A 26,270-nucleotide genomic window follows, 5' to 3' on the forward strand; every position below is an offset into this window, starting at 1 on the left:
CATATTTTCGTTTGGTGGCATTAGAAACCTTGGGACGATTTTCACCAGCTGTTCACCTCTTCCATAAAGCAATATAGATTTCAGAGAGGATAACCTCTAGGACTAAATTATTTTTAAATGACACACACAACAAAAAATAAGTTAGGGATTAAGTGAGATGCTGCTAGAAACACTCTAACAAGGGAGATAAGTTAAACAAAGATAGGCTAAGCAAATCATAGAAAATCAAACCAGTCCTTCACTTAAGTTAACTAAAACTTATTTCAACTGAATCTAAAGATGAAGGGATTCATAAACTAAGTTCCAAATGTAATGTAAGGTACAGTATCTACCAATCACACCAAATGCTTTGGGGTTTCTGTTGTATCGCACCCTCTCTCCTTCACTTCTCCAATTTGATGTTTCCCAGTTGTTAACACAGCTCAATAGACTTCTCTGTGGTGATGGAAATGCTCTACAGCTGGGTTGGACAATACACTAGCCACTAGCCATTCTGGGTACTAGTGGCTACTGGGTACTTGAATGTGGCTGGTGCTCCCGGGTACTTGAATGTGGCTCGTGCAACTGAGGAGTTGTATTTATAATATTATTTCATTTTAACTCATTTGAGTTTAAATGGCCACAAGTGGCTAGTGGGTACCTATTGGGCCATACAGTAGACAAATGTGCAAAAACTAAGTAATATCTGAGGATGCTGAACAGCGCTCAAGGAGAACAAATAGCACGTCTTAGAATCACTTGGGGAGTTTTGAAAACAATTCTGGGAACCTCCCTCAGAGAGTCTAACCTAATTGGTTTGGGAAGAGGCAATGGAAACAGGATTGCTATCTCTAAATCAGAGCAATAAATAAGCTTAAGTAAGAAGATGCTCCCAGGACTAGAATTTCTGGCACTGTATTCATTTTACATCCCTTATGGAGGCAGCTGTGAGGGAGGCCCTTCCGGAGTCAGAGCAGGTTACAAAGTGAGATGACACATTTTGAAGCTTCTGATTGATTTTCAGACATTGTTAGAGGGAGCTATAAAGATACAGGAAAATGAAACATCAGAAACATACAGACATGGGAAGAAACAGGAAAATTCACTGAGCGTAAAAGAGCTATGAAACTTATAACAAGTGAACTGGCTAATAGAGTTATTGAAAAAACTGTAAAGAAAATCTTTCAGTAACTATACTACCCTCATTACTACCTTATCAAAATATCTGAGTTAAGGATATTTAATCACATTGGTTAGTCCCAGGGATAGCTTTGTCTATAGGTTATACTATTGACCAGAGAGCTCTACATTTGTTTGATTACACATCTCTGTTAGGAAAAAATACTTGAGCAAGCACCCCCAATAGATGTATATATTTTGCTGTACTACTGTACTAACATATTATATGACTATAACACAAGCTGAAACACAAGTTTCTTAATGAGACAAAAAAAAAGAAAAAGAAATTATTTTCTTCCCAACCAAACATTTCCCTCTTTGCAGAAATTCCACTGAACAGTCTGCACGAGATATGTAGTATATCCTTCAGGAACTCTGTCAGAGATGAAAAGGATGCTACTGCCAATAGAACATGCCCTCCACCTAGCTTGTGCAGTCTTGATAATTGGTCACAGCGCCCCCTCTTTTGTCCTCTGTCTCCTCATTCACAGCATCTTACAGCTGAATTTGTTTGTGGCCCACACCTACAGTTCAGTTTCTCCCAGGCCCCAAGCCAGCCGGTGCAGACAAAGACAGTATGTCAGCCTTCCTATTTGTCCCTCTGGTGAAACTTGTGATTACATCAGGCTCCCAGACACAGCACAGCCTATTTTCCACATCCACACCCAAGACCTGAGCAGACAACTGCGCAGGTCACCAAACGTCCCCCACTCCTTACCTACATCACTCCCCGACGGATCAGGTGGCCAAGTTCTAGAGGTCATGCTTTCTGCCCAAGGTTTTCAGAGGTGAGTCTCAGCCCTGAACTCGGTGGCAGCTGGGGAACCATTTATGGCACTTGACCACGCATCTGCCAGCGACGGACCCCGGCTTTGCTTGTGGAGGACCCTGTCCCTTCCAGGCAGATACCCGACGCTGGCTTACGTCGTGGCTCCGCCTGAGAGCCCTCCTGGTGGCTGAGCCCAGTCAGTCTCTGTGCCACATCCACTGAAAACAGCGCTTGGACTAACACCCACTTCCTGAAGCCCATTTAGTTTTTCTCATCCTCCACCACTGTGTCCTGGCCTGAGACACTCTAGGGCCCCTCTCCCAGCCTCAGTTGGCTCTCTTCCTTGATCCCACAACTGGCTTCGAGTTGGAGACACCCTAAGTTACGACATGATTCACTAAAAAATCCACACTCCTTTGCCTCACTGTGAATGGCTAGCAGATGTCCCAGGGGGTCTGTGCTAAGGCTGTGGGGCTCTTCCTCCGAGTGTCACTGCTCTGCAATGGGACAGGGCCCACGACCTTGGTGTCATGAGCACCCCGCTCTCACCAGCTGAGCTAACCCGTCTCTAAGTTTCAGTGAAAGTTTAAGGTCACAGAGGTTGGCTTGCTCTTTTCCGTCTTATTCATTGAAGATGGGGTGAATTACCTTGACTGCAGAAGTTGCCCAAATAAAAACATTTCAACTTCGCAATATTTCGGAACAAGGTGTGCTGCTAGTGGACGTGTGAAGCAGGCTGTGAGAAACAGCTACCGTGTACCAGTTACAAAATCTCTCGGAAAGAAAAGCCGATGGCGGTGGGGTGCCTGGCTGAGAAAAAAGATAACTTGAAACATAAAATTATCAAACTCTTTGCCAGTAATTGCCTTAAGGAAACACATTGAAGTAAAAGGATGGGGCACACGCTATTGTTTCAGAACAACTTTTTTCTCAGTTGTTTGCAAAGCTTTTATTGTTCCCGAAATCTCTTTGTTCCCTGTTTACCTTCAAGAGGGACTGACTCCAAAACAGTCATTGGTTATTGACATTTCAATATCATGATGCTGATATTGAATAAACTCACTGCATGATATTTCTGAGCTTGTCTAAAACATAGTTAAGTACCAGATGGGGAATAAAATAATTACAGTTGTGAAAGTTAGCAGCTAACTACAATAAGAATAATGTGTACAGTTGTCATAGTAAGATAGCTGGCAACCTCATTCCTAAAAGAGAGAAAGAAACATATAAAAAGAATTGCCACGAAGAAAGTTTCCTAAAAACTAAAGAAATGAAGGAGAAATATCATTCCATTAAACCTATATAAAAATATCAAAGTTTTTTTAAAAATTTTATTCATAAATAATTCACGTGCACTGTTGAAAACTAGAAAATAAGAATCATGCATAATTCCCTTACCCAGAGCTAACTGCTACTAGCTTCTCGTTGGGTACCCTTCCAGAATCATGTATTCATTCACTTATTCACTCTCCTCTTTATTGCTCAGTATAAGCCTAAATAATTAAAATACTTAAATATTATTTATAATCTGCTCTCTTCATGATATAGATCACATCAAGCAATATATCTTTATATATCATAATTTGTAACGTTTACAGTGTTCTTTTATGTGATATTATGATTTCTGAACCAACACCACTGGATTGATTCTGACAATATATATCAAAAGTCATGGGAAAAGTGCATAACTTTTGACTCAGCCATTCAAGTTCTAGCCGTGAATCCTAAATAAATAATTATTGTGGTATACAATTTAGCAAGAAAGCTGTTCACAGTCCTGTTTAAAATTGTGAAAGCAAGAAACAATGTAAATACCAATAATTAGGAAAATAATTCAATAAATTACAGTATTCCATTTTGGAATATTAATGCAACCACACTAATAATCTTATATTGAAGGATACTCAGCAACATGGGAAAATTTTAAATGAATAAGCAATGCAATCCTGAATTTGTAAACTTTTTAAAAATATATGACGTGTTTGAAACAATAAGATAATGTAATTTTTTTAAAGATATGCCTTTAAAATGTCAGTAACACGAAATAGCTAGGAGTAATTTTTTTTTTTTTTTTTTTTTTTTTTTTTTTGCGGTACGCGGGCCTCTCACTGTTGTGGCCTCTCCCGTTGCGGACGGGGCACAGGCTCCGGACGCGCAGGCTCAGCGGCCATGGCTCACGGGCCCAGCCGCTCCGCGGCATGTGGGATCTTCCCGGACCGGGGCACGAACCCGTGTCCCCCGCATCGGCAGGCGGACTCCCAACCACTGCGCCACCAGGGAAGCCCAGGAGTAATTTTTTTAATATGCAAGACCTTTTGGAGAGAATTTTAAATTTTTATTAAAAGTCATTTAAAAAGACCTAAAATAAATGGAGAATTATATAATGTTAATGGGTGAGAAGACTAAGTATCATAAAGACGTCAAACCTCCCTAAACTAATTTATAAATTCAATGTAATTTCATTAAAAGTTGATTTTAAAAATTCTTTTGGAAGCAAAAGTAGCCATAAATAGCCAAAACAATTTTGAAAAAGAACAAATTTTTTTTCAAGAAGGATTAAAAAGTCAAAGTAATTACAAAGTTATGGAAATTAAAACTGTGGTTTTATTGACAAATAGAGGAAAGAAATACCAAAGAGAGCTCAGAATCAGATTCTCTCTTAGGGAGGAGCTTCATACAAAAAGGAAGTAGCTTTACAGATCAATGAGGAAATAACGTACGGTTTAATTAATAGCTCTGGGACAATTTGGTTATCCAAACGGAAAAAAATAAAATTGTATTCCTACTTTTTGCTTTTGGACACTTTCTGGAATTTTTTTCCAAATATTTTTGATCCAAGGTTGCCTGAATCCATGGATGTGGAACCCACGATACAAAGGGCTGACTGTATTTTATTCTTTTATTATTCTCAGTATTTTTGAAATTCATCTTGCTAAGGTTTGTTCTGCTGTTTGTTTGTTTTGTTATTTGTCCTTGTATCAGATGATTCTCTAATTTTTTAAATTGGATTTAAATCAAAGAGTCACCTAGTACTGAATTCCTTATCCTCCCAGTGGGTAAATTTCAAAATACATTCCTTGAATATCTGACAGATGCGGATGGGCAATTTTCTGACCCATTACCACTATTAAAAGCCAGAAACCTACATCACTTTGGGAGTAAACAACACATCCATGTGAAGTGAATCAACTCCACATGTACAACATTTAATTTTGGGAAGTCCTCAAGTGAATAAATGGTGAACTGCAGCCCTGGAGCAAACATAGGTAAGTTATTCCAAAATCAATTATTATTAAAGAAAATCCTTAAAACTTATTTTTTTTTTAAGCTTTCATTTAATGAATTGAAACCACATTGAGAGACAGACAGAGAGAGAGCGAGAGAGAGAGAGAGAGAGAGGGAGGGAATAAAAATGTGTGAAAATATGTTTTTTTAAAAAATAGAGCTAATAATATCTGCCTGCAAGAAAGAATACCTGGAAAATTCATTATGAAACCATCGTACTACAACAAATATTTTATAGGAAATTCCCATGTATAGCCAAATGCATATTTTGAATCCTCAAGAAACAAAATAATGAACATAAAAGTATAGGCTAAAGGAAAACTAAAACAGTAATTATCCACAATAAAGATGCTAGACCTAGAATTTCTCAAAACAAATATCCGTAAAAAGTTTCAACAACCAACAAAATAGTTCATCTTACCTGTGATACTAAATATTACCCAAGTAATTCAATAATGAGGAAATCTTATTTTAACTTAATAAATTTGGAAATGGCTTTTTTTTAACTTCCTAAAACTTGCTTTTCTTTGACTTAATGTACAGTTTTATTTATCTGTTATGATAGTTGTAGTATTTGGTGTCATTACTTTTTATGCCTAAAATTGCACAATACATTTCCCACAGGTCTATGCACTAGGCAAAAAGAGAGAGGGAGAAAGATGGGGGGAGGGAGAGATCATTACAGTTAGTGGTGTTACTTCAGTCATGCTTAGTGATCTGAACAACAGACTAATGCCAAGAGAATGGTTTATCTAAACATTAAGATAAACCACCTCTTCTCCTTTTCCTATTAGCATTAACCTCACCATCAATAACAAATATTTACAAGATATCACTGAGCTATCAATAAAACAAAAATATGACACTCTCTGCTTCCAGAAATTAAAAAGCTAACTGCATAGATAAGAGATGACTATATTTTTAAAATACAATACTAAGTCGTTGGCTTGGCCGAACTCAATCTGGCGCCTAGAAGGTGAATCCTATATCCCATTCAATTAAGTGTTCAAATAAACAAAGATATATTAAGTGTAGTACCAGGCAGCTGGCTGGGTGCTGGTGGAACCGCACAATCAAAGGACCAGAAGCTAAGGGGCGTGGGCACTCTACCACACAAGAGGCCAGGCTAGGGATGAGACTCAGTGACAGTACTGAGGCCAGATCTGAGTGGTCCGGGTATCTATGGGTGACAGTAAAGTCTAGACACAATTCTAGCCATGAGAAATGAGCAGTCAGATAAATAACTTAGTAGTCAGAAATCAAAGCTTTATGCAGATGGGATCATGTCAAAGATTAGAAATGAAAATGAGGAGGCAGAAGGCAGACCATGAAGTATATGTTAAAATCAAGGGTGGTGAGGTCAAGCAGGAGTCAAGTGTCAAGATGGCAGAAACTGCTCTCTTGCGGTTGGAATGGACTGTACACCAATGTGTCCAGCTTGTCCTCAGGCTGGCAGAGTTCAAGACGCTTAGTACCTGGGTTAGCACCAGGATACTGACAAGCAGCTCACCTGACCTGATTAACACAGGGAAGGACTATAAGAGCTATTCAGAGGAAAAACGTGGTGACTTACAGGGAGTCCTAAACGAGTGAAAGAGAGGGGCTTTAGTAATCAGGGAAACTTACTACTAATAAATAAAGTATTAATAACTAACTTCAGATTGAAGGGAGGCAGAAAGGGATAAGGTACATTCTGTGGTCAATGAGCAGACCCGCTCGTTGTAGCCAAAGGTTTCTTAGGACAGTAGGAAAGAGAGTCTGAAAAAAATAGGTGTGATTCAGAAGATAGAGAACTCTGAATGTCAGGCTTGGCAGGAGGCTCAATTATAGGTTCCTCGAGGCTAGGCACTACCTTTTATATATCACTGATTATCCAAGCTGAACTAAATACGTAATAATTAATTACTAAATAATCCTTGATTAATGGTGACAGTGTAGAATTGAATTTTATATGGAGACTAGAATTAAGTACATAAGGCAAACATTGAATGTACTCTTTATTACTGCTGTAACCAACTCTTACGGAGGGCTCACTACAGGCCAAATATAATACTGAAAGCTATAGATTAATTCTTACACAACCTTGTTAGGTAGATGTTATTATCGTCCTCATCTGGCAAATAAAGAAACTGGGGTTAGAGAAGTTAAGTATCACGCTCATGGTCATACGTGTCTAGACAGAGCTAAATTTTGAACCCATGGGGTCTGATTACCAAAGCTAAAGACATAGCCACCATGCTACAGCATATATGAAATGTGAAACTTAACATTTGTGTGCCAATTTTTAATTATCGAAAGATAATTCATGCCTTTAATTCTCAGAAGAGCCTGATGAAGCAGTTAACGTTTTCATACAAGTGTGTTTTCTATGAGACTGGGACCCACAAAGAGAAAGAAAGAAATCTAGTATGGGTAGGACTTAACTTGGCAAATAGGACATATCCCCGCGAATATCAGCCGGAAGTTGAAACCCCAAAGTACAAAGGGCCAGCCAGCAAACTTGGGCTTGCCTGATCCCTGGGAGCACTGAAAGATATCACTAGGGTCACAACTGGTGGGTAAACTGAGGCAGCAGGAATTTTTAGGCCAACTCCAATCCTAGGTCCCTGGAGGGAATGAGGGGGCTTGGTCGCCTTTTATGTGAAAAATCTCTTTCCATCATTAGGTTGTCTAGACGTCATGCTCAGTGACCATGTTTTACCCTTGTGTCTCCAAACACCTTCACATAGTAAACGCTCAGTAAAGGTTATCTGTAAATGACTTAGGCTGAGAAGTTTGGACTTGACCTGGCATTCGTTAGGTAAAATTTTCTAAATAACAGTGCCAAAAATGTAATACAAAATAAATATAATAGTAACTAGTCTTAAGCAAACTTTTTTTGTTTGTTTGTTTGTATTTTGTGGTACGCGGCCCTCTCACTGTTGCGGCCTCTCCCGTTGCGGAGCACAGGCTCCGGACGCGCAGGCTCAGCGGCCATGGCTCACGGGCCCAGCCGCTCCGCGGCATGTGCGATCTTCCCGGACCGGGGCACGAACCCGCGTCCCCTGCATCGGCAGGCGGACTCGCAACCACTGCGCCACCAGGGAAGCCCTTAAGCAAGCTTTTAAAGATATCAACCCCTAAGTATAATTTTGTATGTTTCTCACTACTTTTTATTTGCTCAGTCAAGCTTAAACTAAACAATGTGTCACCTCCAGATGTAACCAGAACATGTCTTTATAATGACTCCTCACTTTACCTTCAGTCTCTCTTAGGGCTGGCATATATTTCCGTGATTTCCAAGAGGTCTCACCCCCTACTGGATAAGTTTTCAAGGAAAACTCACCAGACTCCCTTGTGTGGTATTTAACCAGGAACTTCTCAAAATTCACTATCTTTTCAGCCTCTTCCTTTCTCTGTTCCACAAGGCAGACACTAGAAAGTTTCACCAGCTCCTGGGACTCAAGTCTTAGGCATGACTATTACATCTTTAATAACAGACAAGAACTTACTGATCTTCTCAAAGTCCTAGCTCAACAAACTTTGCTCTTGAACTCTTTCTTTGATGTGGCTAAAAAAAGTGTAGTGATATTATAGCTATCTGCTCATATCACTACGAACATCAAACTCATTTTGGTGACACTCTTCACTCCAAAGAGATTGACTTTCCAAGCTAATCGATGAAGAGAATAGCTTTGTCCATTCCTACAGGTTTTTCCAGTTGCTGGTTGCTCTGCAAATTTAGCTTGAAATATACATATGATCGCTAGTGAGCTTGTTCCTCATACTGGGAAACTTGTATACATACCTCTAGCTTTAAATGCTGACCCTCCCAATCATAAAACACAAAATTTAAGATTTGAAAGATGCTCTAGAGACCACTCAGTCCTAAGCCCATATTTTTCAAAAGTGACAATTGAGTTCAGAAGAATTAAGTGAATCTGCCCAAGGGTCTTGAAAGAGGCAGGTTCAGACTGGACCCTTAGCCAGGTCTCCTTTTACTTGACAAAGTTACCTTTTTTTAATACCAGAATAATCTAAATATTTAAAAAATAAAAACAGATGGGCTTTCAACAAATATTGCAACTGTTACCTGAAAATAGTGAAAACCCCTGGCCTGAAGGAGAAAATGTCCTTTTTAAATGATATTAAGCAATAGGAAGTAATTAAATATTAAGTAATTCTTTTTAAAATAACCATCACAGACTCCATATAAATGTAATTTGGTACTTCTGCTGTGCAACTAAGCCCACTGCATTGATTCATGTTTTCGTTGAAGAAGAGTAGTATTTTGTGCCCATGGTAATTGTTGCTAAGTCATAATTTGGTCTGTGTGATATTAGTATCTTACTTATACATGTGTCTACATTTCATGATGATCTAAATCACTCCAGGTCAGTAAGGCAGTGCAGTACAATGAAAAGAGCCCTGAACCAGGTGTCAGGAGTCTTGGTTTCTGGTCTGAGTGGTTAACTAGCTGTGTGACTTGGACAACAACAATGAGCTGAAAAACAAAGAGGTGGACTAGGGGATCTTTGAAGTTCATTCAGCTCTAAACACCGCTTATTATCCTAGTCACAATCACTGAAACAAAATGTAAACACATGAAAATGTATGAGGTCTTAGGCTTATAGAATCTAAAAACAGCAATTTATTCATACAATTACTGCCCCCAAAGTTCTGCATTTTGTAAATTCTATTGACAGAAAGGGTCCTTACATCATCTCGAAAACGATTTGCTTTTGCAAAATCAAATTATAGGAACAAGAAAGACCGAGTTCTGTTAATATTCGAAGGTGAGACATGGTCATTCGTGAAAAGGTAAATGAACATCCCTCTTCCTGTCCTTTAAAAACCAAAATGACGGGCTTCCCTGGTGGCGCAGTGGTTGAGAGTCCGCCTGCCGACGCAGGGGACACGGGTTCGTGCCCCGGTCCGGGAGGATCCCACATGCCGCGGAGCGGCTGGGCCCGTGAGCCATGGCCGCTGAGCCTGCGCGTCCGGAGCCTGTGCTCCGCAACGGGAGAGGCCACAACAGTGAGAGGCCCGCGTACCGCAAAAAAAAAAACAAAAACTCAGTCATCCTAGTTGCTCCAGCCAAAACAGCCAGCTGACCTCCCGACATATAAGTGAGCCCTGCCAATATCAGCAGCTTCCTAGTCTCTCCCTGACATGTAATAGATGCTTCTTGTTGTATGGCCACTGAGATGTTGAGGGGAGGTTCTGCTATGTGGTGAAAGCTAACTCCTATACAGGTTTTAATTTCCAAGCAGATATTCTCCCTTAATTAGAAAAGCAGGACTCTTGACACTCAATCTATTCATAGCTCAACACTTACAGTGTACTTTCAGTTTTGCTCATTCATTCTATTAATTCATGCATGCTACAACTATTTCTCGACTGTCTATTAGATGCAGGCACTGATCTAAGCACTTGAAATACATCAGTGAACAAAACATACAAGCATGTTTTGTTTGTTTGTAAGCACCCATCTGGAGCTTATGCTCTAGTAAGGGAGACAGACATCAAGCAATAAATCATCTAATAATTAATTCTATGGTGTATTAGAAGGTGAAACTGCGGGATGCGTGGGCTGCACTATTAAATGCAACAATCAGGATAAGCCTCATTGATAAATTGATAATGGAGCAAAGGATCTGAGGGAGGTGATGGAGTTAGGTGCCCACATATCTGGGGGAATGGCATTCCAGGGAGAGGGAAAAGCTAGAGTCATTGGTCCAAGACATAAGTGCGCCTGACATGTAAGAATGCCCACGTGGTTTAGGGTAAGCAGGAGAGAGAGGAATAAGAAAAGAGGTGAAAGAAGTAAGAATGGGGAGGAGACATGGTCTTCTGGCCACTGTAATGACATCAGCTGGGTGAACGGGGAAGCCGTGCAATGTTTTGAGAAGTGATATGATTTGATTTCCATTGTTAATGTATCTTTAGGGAGAATAGATGGTAGGGAAGCAAGGAAAAAAGCAGGTAGGGCTTTAGCAGTAAGCTGAGAGAAAGATGATGGTGTTTCATGCCAGAGTGTCAACAATACAGGCACTGAGATTTGAAGATAGAGCCACCAGAACTTCCTGAACATGAGGTATGGGAGAAAGAGAAGCGTCAAGGTTAACTCCATTTGTTTTAGCCTGAGCAAAATTCAAAAGATGAAGTTATTAGCTAGGATGGGAAGGATTGCAGATAAAGCATGTTTGAGGGTAAAGACCAGAAATTCAGGTTTGAACAAATTGAGTTTGAGATGTTTCTTAGACACTCAAGTGAGGAAGACACCTGAGAAGTTGTATACAGAAGTCATGGACTTGGGAGAAACTTTGGGCTAAAGTTATAAACTGGGCAGTCATCCGCATATAAATGGTATTTAAAGTCGTGGGACTAGATGATACCGAAAAGGAGTGAGAAAAGACAGAAAACAGAAGAGACAGAGAAAGTAACATGAATTCCCAGCCCTGCCTTCTGAAAAAGCTTGGAGTCACCTGCAGCTACAAGTCTCCCAAGAATTGTTGGACTATCCCAAGAAAGAAATTCACATTTACACTCTTAATTCATTGATTTGGTTCTCCTGTCATTAACATGAATAAACAGTTACTTCTGGCAAAAAAAAGAGACAATGTAGGATCAAAGGAAACCTAATTTTTTGGACTGGAAGCTCATCCCATCAATGAAAGAAATTATAGTAACACATGACTATAAATACTAAACTTAGGCAAAAGGAAATATTTTATTTTCCAGCTCTTCATTGGGCATCTCAGTTATTCTGAACCCACAGCATACATTTCCCCATCTATATTATTATTTGTATTATTATTATTTCCTCACTTTAAAATTGTAACATTAATTTGTTAAATTTATTTATTGTTTTGGAATATTTCTCAAAATTAAATTGCAATGTTGTCACCAAAATAAAGACTAGTGAAAATTATTACTTTATCTCAAATTTCTTCTTAATGTGTTACAAGGAAGCACAACCAGGCTGGGCAGTGCATGAGTCCTGCACAACAATTAATTTCTGGTGGCAATTTCCTTGTCTGAAAGATGAAAACCTTGCCACCAACACACTTCCGAGTTTATTGGGAGGAATTTTAACAAGTTTGTATAAATCTCTGGCATCATAAAATGATACACAACAAATCTCATTCATCATGAAGCTATATCCAGCATATGACACCAAACAGAAAAAAAGAAAAAGCAGATGTGTCTGAGCCAGGGTTTTACTCCCCACGAAGGAATTAGATATTTATACTTAGTACTAGTGATAAAGTTGCCATTCTTTTCCTTCCAAAAAAAATCTGTGCTGAGTATTTAGGTAAGATAGGAATTATTTTCAGGATAGAAGATCTACAGGCATAGCTCATCTTATTGTACTTTGAAGAGATTGCATTCTTCACAAACTGAAAATTTGTGGCAACACTGCATCAAGCAAGTCTATTGGTACCATTTTTCCAACAGTATTTGCTCATTTTCTGTCTTTGTGTTCCTTTTTGGTAATTCTCACAATATTTCAAACTTTTTCATTAATATTATATTTGTTATAGTGATCTGTGATCAGTGGTCTTTGATGTTACTTTTACGACTTGCTGAAGGCTCGGATGATGGCTAGCATTTTTTAGCAATGAAATATTTCTTAACTAGTATGTACATTTTTTTAGACATAATGCTATTACACACTTAGCAGACTACAGTATAGCGTAAACATTAACTTTTCTATGCACTGGGAAGCCAAAATAATTTGTGTGACTCACTTTATATTTGCTTCATTGCAATGGTCTGGAACCAAACCTGCGATATCTCTGAGGTCTGCCTGTAATCACTAACACTTGTGTTGTACTTTATAAAGTACTTCACATGTTATGAATTGTGACCTTTACAAGAAACTTGTTAAGTATAAATTATTATTTTTATTCTACATCTGAGGATAATGAAACTCATAAAAATGACTGTAACAGGATTGCTCAGCAAGTCTGAGGGGAAGCCAGTATTTGATCCAAGAATTCCATCTCTGAGGTTTTCCCCTTTCCGCCAAACCAAGCTAGAATGCCAAGTTCTTGGATAATAATATACACCTTGGAAGTCAGATGGTCTGAATAACACTCTGGGTTGGACTAAACCCAACAGTGGCTGGCCAAAGCTCTGAACTTCCACTGGCCGCTGGTCTTCCATTCTCATCTTCATCTTCCATCCTGGTCTTAACTTGTCTTCCAGATTTTTATTTGCCACTTCAGGTGCAAATGTCCTCTTTGTACAGTGAGGATTCTGATGGAAGGGACTAGGCGATTATCCACGTTTGCACTCTTCATAATAGCTCACCCTTAAGCAGCCCTGAACAAATAACTGTTTAAATGAATTAAGTCATTATTTCATGGGAAAAAAAATTCTTGAACACTCACTTTGTGACTTGCTTAGTGCTAGATCAGTAGGCAGGACAGAGAGAGTCTCCACCATCGTGGAGTTCATGGACAGATGTTGAACAACTAACAATAATAGTGAGGAGGGCTCAGGGAAGAGTTGTTTCCTATGAAAGGGAGAACACAGGAAGCTAAGCTAGTGTGGGGCAAAAGGAAGACCTCCCTGAAGAAGAGACATTTAATCTGCCACTTAAGGCTGAAGGGAAGGGAGACAGATGAAAAGGAAAATGCAAGCTAGGCAGAGACCAGCAGCACTAAGATGGGAAAGTGCATCCCCTAAAGCATGTCTTAAATCCTGCATCTTACTGAACCATCTCGGCTCAGGACCAAATCTAATAATGATGTTGGGATTTTCAGGGTACAGCAGGCATCATAAGAGATTTAAATAGATTTCTTCATGTAGATAAATCATGCACTGTTTTGGATCTTTAGGGTACTTTAATAAATGTATTCTGCCTTGCTACAAAAGTAGGGGGTAAGTTTGTGGTTCTCTCTCTTTTACCTGAAATGAAACATTTTATTTCATATGGAGAGATTCAGTATTCTAATTGGTCTCTAGCCTGGTTCAGACACTGGATTCTTGTGAAACCAGTAGGAAAATGTTGTAAAGATTTATCTAGTCACAGCTGTTCTTTACAAGTAATTTCAAATTTTATAGTTGGCTATAACTGTACTTCCAGCTGTAAATTAGGTCTTTATTGGGTGGGATCTGGGGAGTTGTTATACAAGGTGTCATGAGGTTATGTGTGGTATCCCATACTGTGGAAAAAAAATCAATTATATTGCATTATGGCAAACACTATACATATAATTAAAATGAGATGTTCTCACAGCCTATAGTTTTACAATTTTAAAGCTTGTCGTAAAACTTATGCACATGTATAAACGGCCAGAAAGACACATGTTTTCATTTTATGTAGACGGATACTAACAACTGCTAAGGAATCTCTATGGGAAATTGTTATGGACTGAATGAATTGTGTCTCCTCGAAAAATCACATTGAAGCCCTAACCCCAGTACCTCAGAATAGGACTAAATTTGGATATAGGGTCTTTAAAGATGTAATAAAGATTGGGCTTCCCTGGTGGCGCAGTGGTTGAGAGTCCGCCTGCCGATGCAGGGGATACGGGTTCGTGCCCCGGTCCGGGAGGATCCCACATGCCGCGGAGCGGCCGGGCCCGTGAGCCATGGCCGCTGAGCCTGCGCCTCCGGAGCCTGTGCTCCGCAACGGGAGAGGCCACAACAGTGAGAGGCCCGCGTACCGCCAAAAAAAAAAAAAAAGAAAAGAAAAAAAGATTAAATGAGGTCCTAAGGGTGGGGTCCTAATCCAATATGACTGGGGTCCTTAAAAGAAGAGAAAAAAACACGACGGATGCACACACACACAGAGAAAAGGCCATGTGAGGGCACAGCGAGAAGAGGACCACCTTCTAGCCAAGGAGAAAGGTCTAGGGTGAAACCAAACCTGCTGACACCTTGATCTTGGACTTCCAGCCTCCAGAGCTGTGAGAAGTCAATTTCTGCTGTTTAAGTCACCCAGTCTGCAGACTTTGTTATGGCAGGCTGAGCAGAGTAACACAGCAGCAAACTAGTATAGATATATATTTTGCAGTCATAAATATACATGTACAAGTACATGCATGCACACGTAGATTGACTAAGTGCAGTAATTACCTAAAGTCCTATTTGAAAGCAGTGGGAAGATTTTTTATTATGTCTTTGCATGTTAAATTTTTTGTTAGATAAAAATGTGTATGCATAATTTATATTTGTGCATCCAGATTGTATCTGGATGTTAATTAAGAAAAACAGAATTGTTTTTATGAAGTGGGGTCAATGTATGGGTACCCTCAAAGAATAAAAATGTTTTGGACCAATTTACAGGTTGATCATTTCAGCTTTTAGAGAGAATTTAAGAGTCTGGGCTTAATCTACCTACAATCGCCAAAGAAGAATATTAAACTCGGACTCTGCTCTTTCAAAGTAAACTTTTTGTATGTAGCTGTTTTATTCCTGTCACTTATCAAGTTACCTTAAGAAGCTTTTTGTGAGTTTAATTAAGCCTGACTAATTCTCCAACAGTACAAAGAAAAATGAATTCCTTAAATATTTAATCCATTTATGACTCAAAGTGTCATTTTCTGAATGTGGCTGTTAAATTCTTGGAATTAATTACCCTTTGAATCAAAGCTGCTTTTTCAGACACTCAAGACATATAGTCACAGCTCACACAATGCATAAATTCAACATTTCATCTGTTCATCAAGAGAATTTATTCCAAATGCTGTATTCAACATCTCAGCCCGGTAGGTTTATTTATGACCATTGACAAAGGAATCTTCGCCTATAAGTGCCGTAATAATCAGGCATGATTGTTGCTTTTTCCTCTGCCTCCCCCTTCGTCCAAGTGTTAATGAGTTAAAGGTTAGCTTCCCTCTATTTGCACAATCGCTACTCTTTTTCATGGCCACTTTGTTCTCCTTAACTAACCTCAAGCCTCCTCTCCAGAAAGATTTTTTCCCATTCTGATCAGCAGGCAGCACCATCATAGGTCTGTCTCTCTCTCCTTTATATCATCCTAAAACACTGGATGCACCCATTCCTTTATTGCAATTACACATTTCCTCTTGTTCTCTCCCAGTATTTTGAAGGCTATTCAAGTCTAGAAGTGTTCTTCAAGACTAGATTCCAAAGAATACAAGGAGATCAATCAGGCAACCACATTTATGGAGCACCTAATAGTCCCAGAACCAGACGCTGGATTCCTGTATAAGAAAACTGGAACACCGGACACATGAGGAGACAGAAAACCACACATACACACACCCACAGCACAAATACACGGGCACAGATCCCCGACCACCTCGTGATGCTATAGTGCTCAGAAATCACTGCATCGTTCCCAGCTCCATACTGGACGCTGAGATTACGGGAGCTGCTAGTTAACTCAACTTCTAAAGGAGAAAGCTGCCTTTTGATTGAAATTCAAATTCCCTAAGGGATGTGAAGGGATTGAAAGATGACAAACTAGCTCTTTAGCTTTCACATGTACAAGTCTCAGTGTAAGGAAAGTTTCCTCCCAGATATCGTTTTCTAGCATTAGGAATATAAACAGTAACTGAAAAATATTTCTAGAATAATTCGCTGAGCAGTCTTCTTTTCCTTCCACCACCACCTCCCACACACCTTTGATTTTAAATATAATTATTTACATTGAAAATATGAAACACAAAATGGTGTGTTGAATTTCTTATTTTTTAATAAAATGTGTTATAAAAATAGTTTTGTTGTGAAGAAAAGTGAGAATAGGAAAAAAATTAATTAGAAGAGAAATCACTCCACTCCCGTGGTGACTAGAATGGAAATGGCCAGCAGTGGGTGGGGGACAAGGACCTCATGGTGGGCGCCCTGGGTCCAAGGTACCTACCCCCTTTCATCATGCCCACTTCGTAGCACTTGCGTAGCCGGCAGGCCTGACAGCTCTTCCTCCTGTTTTTATCAATCGTGCACTGGTTGGTAGCCGGACACATGTAGTCATTATGTCCTATCGAAAGCAAGAGGACAGAATTAGTATTATTTCAGGAAATTTAGCCGGTCGGAATCTACAGGGAAGCTGTCTGTGGTATGTTTTCACATCTCTTCCTTGGCCTTTCTATGTTGCTGCCTCAACCCATCATCCTTTTTTGTGTCCTTCTTGCAATGTTAAAAAAAAACCCCACAACTCTCCTACAATTAATTTCTGCCTCCCCAAGTTGCTTTGTGAGTTCTTTGGGCAAATCCCCTTCAGTTCACACAGCCTATATTTGGGGGCACGAGGTTTTATATATATATTCTCAAGGTTAAGCTTTCTCAGTAGATAAGGCCTTTTTTGTTTTGGACCCAGGCCACCCACCAAAATTGTTGTCCAAATAGAGCTGTTAGAACTTTCAGACAGAGGGTTTCAAAGTGGCCTTTCTTAAAATATAATTTAAAGAATCTTTAAGTAGGTCTTTAAATGCAGTGCAGAACACCTAAATTCCAGATGGGGGGTGGTGGGCTGTGGTGGTGACCAAGGTCGGTCCTTAAGGTAGTAAGTCAGTTCACCACTCACTATCTGGAGGACACTGAGCAAGTTGGTTAACATCCTTAGGCCACACTTTCCCCCCGGCACCGCTGCATAACATTATTCTAAGAACTAAATGTGAGACTACATGTCACGGGCTTAGCACAGTGCCCTGTGTAGGGCAAACACTGAATGAATATTCGTTGTTGTTGCTGTTATTTGATTCTAAATCCTCTTTCTTTTCTCTCTTGTTTATTGACTCTCTCTCACTCCAATGCTTCCTTCTAACTGGCTTTTGTCTTCAAGGTTTATTAAGATATAATTAGCATATAATATTGTGAAATTTGGGGGGAACCTATGAGCTTCATGAACTTGGATGTCCAAATCTCTCCCCTGTTTTGGGAACGTTCTCATCCATTATTTACTTAAATAAGCTTTCTATCCTTTTCTCCCTCTCTTTCCCTCCTGGTTCTCCAATAATTCCGAAGATTGTTTCTCTAATGGTGTCCTGTAATTCACATAGGTTTACTTCACCTTATTGACTTTTATCATGTCATGCAAGTCTGACCCACAAAAAGGGTCTCCCTTGATCCACAGCACTCTCGAACTTCTATCTTATATCCTGTCCCTCCTTCTCAGCTCAACACCTAACAGATGTCTGCACTGGAGGTCTTTTTCCTCCTTTTCTCCTGCCTGGCTCAACCCACGTCAATCTGCTTTCCACCTTTGTTGCTCCACAAAAACAGCTTCCTGGAAACCGCCAATGACTTCTTGTTGCTGAATTCAATAGACACTTTCAGCCCACATCACACTTGACCCATCAGAAGCATCTGACAGTTCCTTCCTTCCTCTTGAAACATGCTTTTCCCTCGGCTTCTGTAACACAAAATGCTCCACAAAATGTTCCTCCTACCTCTCGAGCTGGAGCTTCCCAGAGTTTGCCGATTTGCCTCCCTCATGCCACAATAATCCAGAGCTGCACAGGGCTCAATGCCAGGCCCTTTCCTCTTCCGTGACTCTGAATTCTCCCACCAGAAAATCTATCTCACGCCTACGGCTTTCATCACCACTAAATACAGATGACGCACAGACTTAAACTCCCAGCCCAACCCTCTTCTCTGAGCTCTGGGGACAGGTATCAAATTGCCCACATGAAGTTTCTGCTCTAAGATTTAGAAGTCACCTCCATTTCTTTATCCCCCAAAAGAAGTCTGGTTGATAATGTACAGAATATTAAACTTCACAAATTAAAGAGTATTATTGGCATGTTTTTATAAAGCAGCCCATTTATATGAGTCTAAATTCTTGCACCTCTTGGGAAAACATCCTGAATTTAAACTACAAAGATGATACGTACTATTTTAAAATATGTTTTCCATTCACAAAAAACAGTGAGTGTATATGTGACCTTCTAATTCAGATTCTCTGTTTAAGTCTCCATTTTCTCATTTACTAAGGGCAAGACTCAACATGTAGTGAAATGTTTTAACTACAGACCTCTTTGTTCTTTATTCAACTTAAGGGTCAGTCCAATTAGAATAGGGTGGAGTGGGGACTTGATAAGAAATGTTGGTCTCATAAAACTCGATTCTCTATCTTTAGATATACATTATAAAAGTCACTGTATAAACAGGCTTCAGATTAAATTAACATCTGCATTCTTCTATTGCATAAGAGGAATCAACAGAGTTAAAACCTTGTAACTTCAGTAAGAGACCACATACTGCCTCGAATACCCAGGCATAGTTATTACTTTTAGAATCTTCCCTATTAACCGGGGCAAATTGAGGAAACAATAGAATCAGAAATAAAATTTACCTGGGCAGATATAAACTCTAGGCAAAAGGTGTATTCTTCTGACACCTCAAAGAAACTCTTAGTGTTTGGTCTTCCATGATGTTTATGTAGTACATGTTGACTTATTTTAACTATTAAAATATAAGTTTATATCAGAAGAAAACAGTTAATAATAATTTGAACCAAAAATTACTTTGATTCACTTTCTTTCCCAAAAGCCAGAAGTTCTGCAAGCCAGAAGATGGGAGAACTGAATTGGGTCTGAAGTCAATGGTTAAATCTTATGTTTGGATTGGTCAGCCATGGTAGATATGTATCTTTATAAAACCAAGTGAAATTCCTGAACTAACATGTTTAACACATAAAATATGTGGGATTTGTAAAATCGAATTCATCCCTTAACAAGAATGAAAATAGATGCACAACAGAACCAAGTTCATAATGCAAACCTTTTGTGACAAAGCTGGGCTTTCTCCTGCCTAACCTACGTGAAAATTTAGAATTGACAAATTGGCAACAAGAAAAAGTTAACAAGTACTTGTTTCATATAAACAATTAAAACAAATTCTTCTTAACCAAACACCATTAACAACTGTTTGTAAGTCTTCAACTTACATCAGAAGAAAGGAAAACACGAAAGTTTTTTGTTGCCTAATGAGTATAATTTTGTAAAGATGTGTTCTTAAAGCAACTGATTTAAGTTACTTTAAGAAGAAACTTCTTTTTAAATGTTATTAATTGGTCTTGTAAAAATAATGGAAGAGAAAATCTTATTGAAGTAGAGTTCATTTAAAAAACAACTTGCACCAACTATCTTAATGAAACATACAGTGTCTTTACTGAAGAGACTGAGGAACTCTGTGTACCTGTGACCAGATCAGCCCAAAAGTTCCTCTTGCACAGAATGAAGTGCAAGAAGCCAAATCCAAGATGGGAGCTGCAAGTGAAGGTTTGGAGAAATAATCACTATTTTTTTTTTGCCCACCAAAAAATAAAGCCTTTGAGCTAATGTGGGGTTTGAATAGTAGGAAGCGGGGGTGGGAGAGGAGATGAGGCAAGTGAACCATAAGCAGGAAACGTGAAGAGTGGGGAGAGGAATTACTAGGAATTGCCTGTAAGCAGGAATTACCAGACTCACCCAGGGCTCCAAGGGCCTCACACAGAGCTTTTCCCCAGGCCTCTCTGGGATTCTTTTCCTTGACTTTTCGTTTCCCCCTTTCTTCTTATTTTCCCTCTTTCAGCTATTTTTGCATTATTACCATCACACAGAAAGTCTATATTTGTTAGTTACAAAAAATAAGCAATGGCCCATATTCAGAGATTCAAAAGAAATATAACAACAGACCAAATTAGAACAAGCAGGTGAGGATGTGGAGAAAAGGGAACCCTCGTGCACTGTTGGTGGGAATGTAAACTGGCGCGGCCGCTGTGGAAAACAGTATGGAGGTTCCTCAAGAAATTAAAAATAGAACCACCATACAATCCTGCAGTGCCACTTCTGGATATGTATGCAAAGGAGATGAAATTGGTATCTCGAAGAGACATCTGTACCTCCATGTTCATAGCAGCGCTGTTCACAATAACCAACGATGGAAACAACCTATGTGTCTGTTGACAGATGAACAGATAAAGAAAATGCAGAATATATATAATATTGTTCATCCTTAAAAAATAAAGAAATCCTGTCATTTTCAACAAGGTGGATGAGTCTGGAGGCCATCAGTTAAATGAAATAAGCCAGACAGAGAAAGGTAAATACTGCATGGTATCACTTATATGTGGAATCTGAAAAAAAAAAAGTCAAACTCATAGAAACAGAATAGAAAAGTGATTGCCAGAGGCTGGGGTGAGGGAAATGGGGAGAAGCTGGTAAAAGGGAACAAACTTTTAGCTCTAAGATGAATAAGGTCTGAGGAGCTAACGTATAACATGGTGACAATAGTTGATAGTGCTGTATGTTTAATTGAAATTTGCTCAGAGAGTAAAACTTAAATGTTCTCACCCAAAGGGAAAAAAAAAAAAAACCAGAAAAAGAAAAAAGTAAATATATGAGGTGATGGATGTGTTAACTAATTCAAAGGGCAGAAATCCTGTCACAATGTATACATATATCATATCATCACAATGTACACTTTAAATATCTTACGATTTTATTTGTCACTTATATCTCAGTAAAGGTGAAAACAATAACATAAAACAAGCAGTAACCTGAGAGTAATTTAATAGTGTGTATCTTTCCTTTTGTCACCCTTTTCCCTCAGTGCTTTCTGGCAGTCACCTCAGACCAAATCTCTTTCCCAAGCTTCCCACACCTGCCCCCAGTTCATTTAGACTCGACTGTCTCACAGACTCTTTGAGATGTATGTGTCCCAAACATAAGTGACCATCTTCTCTCCTCACCTACCTGTTCCTATTCACCATGACGCCTGAAACATGCCTGTTGTTCTAGACTCCACCCTCTTCCTCACTCAAACCCCACACACACATAGTATAAACACCTACCAAATCAATTATTTTAAAGTTCTTTTTCAAAGCCACATCAGCTTTGTCCTGGGCCCGCCGTCACTACCATAGCCCCAAGAATTTCCCACCCAGGTTATCATGACAGCCACGGCCTGCAGCATTCCCCTGCCAATCATGCCCCACCACGTTGCCAGAGGGATTTTTATAAAATCACTCACCATCATGTCACTAACCCACTGTAATAGTCCGATGTTCCTCAGAGCTCTCAGGATAAAATCTAAATGCCTCAAGACAGCTCACCAAGCTGTTCCTGATCAGCCCTTACCTCCTCTCCTAGCCTTCTCTCACCACCCTCTAAGTCACATCCAAGCTCTAGCTGTGTCTTTCTGTTCCCTTTGTGCTCCCAAAACCCCAGGGGCTTTGCACATGCCCTTCTTTCTTGTGGGAACACACTTCTCCTACTCTCGGACCAATTGACTCCTACTCATATTTCAGGTGTTATCAGTTGAGACAGCAATTCCTCTGGGCAGTCCTTTCTGTCCCTCCAGTGATGCCTGTCTTTTGTCCTGTCGTAACACCTACTACATTGCCCTTTAATCGCTGTTTCAACCCCCAGGTCACTTTGGGTTTGACAAGGAATGGACTATCTCTGTCTCATTCGTCACCAGGTATCCTGTGCCCAGCACATTATCAAGGCACAGAGTGGAGCTCAACAAGTATTTGTTATTGGAACAAAATGGAATCCCTAAGCTCTGTGTTGCCCCTCCCTCGTCCCCTGAACCCCCTCTGTGGAGCACAGGCCTCCTGAGGGGGCAGATTGGAGTTGTATAAAGGAAGACGGTGACCCCCAACAAAGCAATGGTCACTACACCCCAGGACCCCAAAACTCAGGACCCCCAAAACAAGACTTGGTCCTATGGGACGAAACCAGCAGAGGGAAAGGCAAGTCTGCTCTTCAACCCTGGATATGGGGCCAGACGTTAGCATAAAGGAGCAGGTCTTCACAGATGTGACAGGTCAGGAAGTGAGAGGTAAGAGCTTGGGTTACCCAGGAATGATCTCCACCACTATTTCTATTCGGACGCCTTGCTGGTTTTCTAAGATGAGTGTATTTGATGACTGCCCCCAAGTAAAAATCAACACGTTCTAATTATTTCAAAGCTTGTTCTTTATAGAAATGTTTTCACGAATTTTATTTTTTTTTCCCTCTAACATTTTGGTTATGTATGCATGTTAATATGGTTCCTTTTACTAATAGTGATTTCTTTTAGGAGTGTTTTAACTTTTTTGGAACTTCTACTTTATGACTTTTCTGAAGTTCAGTTCTACAAGGTGATTAACAATTTCTTCCTCTCGTCTCCCCCCTCTCACTGCCATCACCAAGAAGCAGATTTAGCTGTGAAAATAATGGGTCCCTTTTATTACTTCCCATAAAAAATTTAAATTCTTATAAATGAATTATTAACAGCATCAAAGTATTAGTAGGGAAGGAGGCACATCTTAATTGAAGGGTTTCCTACATATAAACTACGTGGACCCTTCAGTAACTGAAGCTAAAATACAATGTGTACTGTTCGTCTTAATAGTTAAAGATATTTAAAATATTTGCTTCAATAATATTACATAAATCTGAGCATCAACTTGCCTCAATAACAGTTCTGTGATAGGTATGTAGTGTAGTTTTTTTTTTCTTCCTTTTTTACTACTTTCTAACTTGTGGATTCAGAAGTTGTACTTGAACTATGCTTTCCAACTATTTCTATCACTGACACATTTCAAAGTTTGAAGGAAGCACACACACAGATTTAAGTCATAACCAGAAACACTTCAAATTATATGACATCAACTCTTATTTTATGATTTTTTATCAATGAGCTCAGTAAAAATATACACAGTTCTCTGGGGGGAAAATGAATTAAAATCAAGAAGACTGATGAGGTCAGGCAAAAAGCCAAGCATGGTAAGGAATAAGCACTTAGCATTTTTTATCAAAATATGAGTAGTTAGCTAACTGTTCATATTTTTAAGGCATGGAAATGAAAATGAATTCTCAAATTAAAGATAAATTAACTCTCCAGTGTTTAAGCAACCACAAATCCAAAAAAAAAAAAAAGGGGGTCAACTTTAGCTAATCTTATCTGAAAGTCTCATTGTATGGTTTCAACAAAAGAGTATTTCATTTTCAAAGTCCCATTCTTTTATACCTGATTAATCCATAAACTTAGCTAGCATCTATAAAGCTTGGTTACCTTTTCATTAAAGGTTCATTGAAATTAGAATTTGAAGTATCCAAGAGCCGTACACAAATTGTCTAAGGTGCCAAATAAGATGTCAAAAATCAGTATTTCTTTCTCCTTCTAAGAATCAATATGCATTTATAGAGTGTTAAATACAGTTTCAAATTTGATATGGAATCACAGGATCGTATACATATTTGGCCAAGAGGAAACCTCTAACTTTTTGTTTTATCAGTGAAAAATTATACTTTTCTTGAGGTGTTAAGGTACAGAAAACATGTCAAAACATAGTTCTGAGCCTTAGCATTGGGAAAATAAGGGTTTGCTCATGAATTTTCAAAGCACTGCAATATAAACAAGCAACCATCCCAACCTGAGTGGGGGCTTCCAGCTACAGCCCCTCCTCAGCTTGTTCATTTCACACTTGTGCATGAGATCGTATGACCAAACAGTCTTGCTTCAAAGAAAACTGACCCATTTGGGTACTGACCATGATGTGCCAGGCACTGCGTTATATACGGATTATTTCATTTAATTCCCCAGCAACTCTATGAGGAAGGGATTATATTTATCTCCATTTTACAGACGTAAACCTATGATAAAAGTTATAAAGCCTGCTCAAAACCACACAGCAAGCAAGTGGCAGAGCTGGGTTTTGAAGCAAGGGCTCCCTTACTCCAGAGATTGAACTCTTATTCATATATGGAAGGCTCAACTTCCCCAAAGGACAAGACCTTCACTCAGGAACTGTATCTACTTTCCAGAGGCAACAATGGTAAAATTCTCTGCAACTGGTTGACCACTGAGTGTTCTGCTTCTTAGAAAGCTCATGCATGAGAAAGTAAAAAGTGAGGAATTAATAAGACCAATGTTACTGTCTTCTATTTAACTATCTGAAAGAAAAATACTGTGCAAGGCCAAACCGATATTGAATTCTTTTGGCAATAACATTTGACTTAGATGACAGGGATGAAATGAATGGTCCAACTCTCCTGGACATGATTGTACAAAGGAACAGAAGTATAGTCCTCCCTTACACTCCAAGGAAAATATTGACTTCCTGCATTATCTCCAGCTACTCCAACCCTGACTCATGAGTGCTGCTTGATCTTAGCAGTGCCCATACATTCATTGACTGTGACCAAAGGAAAGAAGTGTTATGGGAGTTGCTGGCTAGCACTGAAGAACCAGTCCAAACGGTGATGCCGTGGGGCCCCGCTGGCAAAAGGACAAAGAAGACGGCAGGGAATCTGTTGTAGAAATGAGAGTTCAAAAGGGTTTTTTAATGAAAATGGGAGTGTACAATTTGCATTAAAAAATGAAGAATCCTAAAGTATTCAAAGTTATGCAGAGGAAAAACTCATACCAAAATATGCAGTAAGATCATCTCTGAGTAGTAAAGTAGATGAGGCAGAGAGAAGATGTGAAGAAGTCTGAAATAGCTTTGCCAAATTCTTAGGGCTACAGAAGAGGAGGAAGAAGTCAAAGATTCCGGTGGTTTGTGCCAGGGTGTCTTGAAAACTGTTCTAATCATTAATCACAGGAGGATCTGATTTGGGAGGCCAGTGGGAAAAAGAGGTACAGAACAATTTTAAACAGATTGAATTTGAGATTTCAGGAGCACACCAAGAACCAACTACCAAGCAAGTTATTGTAAATGCAATACTGAAGCTTGGGAGGCAAGTCAAAATGAAGTTGGAGATCATATGATTCAGAAATTCTACTTCCGGGTATATGCCCCAAAGAACTGAAAGCAGACTCAAACAGATATTTGTACACCCATGTTCACAGCAGCATTATTCACTATAGCCGACAGGTGGAAACAACCCAAATGTCCATTGATAGATAAATGGATAAACAAAATATGGTATATACAGTAGTCCCTCCACCATCTGCAGGGGATTTGTTCCAAGAACCCCAGTGGATGCCTGAACCACAGACAGTACAGATATATATATATATATATATATATATATATATATATATATATATAAATATATACCATGTCTTTTCCTACACATGCATACCTGGGATAAAGTTTAATTTATAAATTAGGCACAGTAAGAGAATATCTGAATTGCTAGCATCTCTACTCTCGCACTTTGGTGCCATCATTAGGAAC

At 39.3% G+C, this 26,270-nt stretch overlaps 1 protein-coding gene across 6 annotated transcripts in view; it reads right to left on the minus strand.

The window, feature by feature from the left end:
* The window catches only part of ESR1 (estrogen receptor 1), a 268,086-nt gene that overhangs the window by 182,342 nt on the left and 59,474 nt on the right, over positions 1–26,270 (minus strand). For 5 of the 6 annotated variants that reach the window (XM_028494825.1, XM_028494823.1, XM_028494821.2 and 2 more), the window contains one exon: positions 17,037–17,153. The exons of the other annotated variant lie outside the window; for it this stretch is intronic. In XM_028494825.1, the coding sequence (XP_028350626.1) occupies positions 17,037–17,153 (117 nt within the window). The remainder of the gene's footprint in view (positions 1–17,036; positions 17,154–26,270) is intronic. 6 annotated transcript variants of the gene reach the window in all.

This window comes from Physeter macrocephalus, chromosome 10, assembly GCF_002837175.3.
Source record: "Physeter macrocephalus isolate SW-GA chromosome 10, ASM283717v5, whole genome shotgun sequence".
Lineage (NCBI taxonomy): Eukaryota > Metazoa > Chordata > Mammalia > Artiodactyla > Physeteridae > Physeter > Physeter macrocephalus.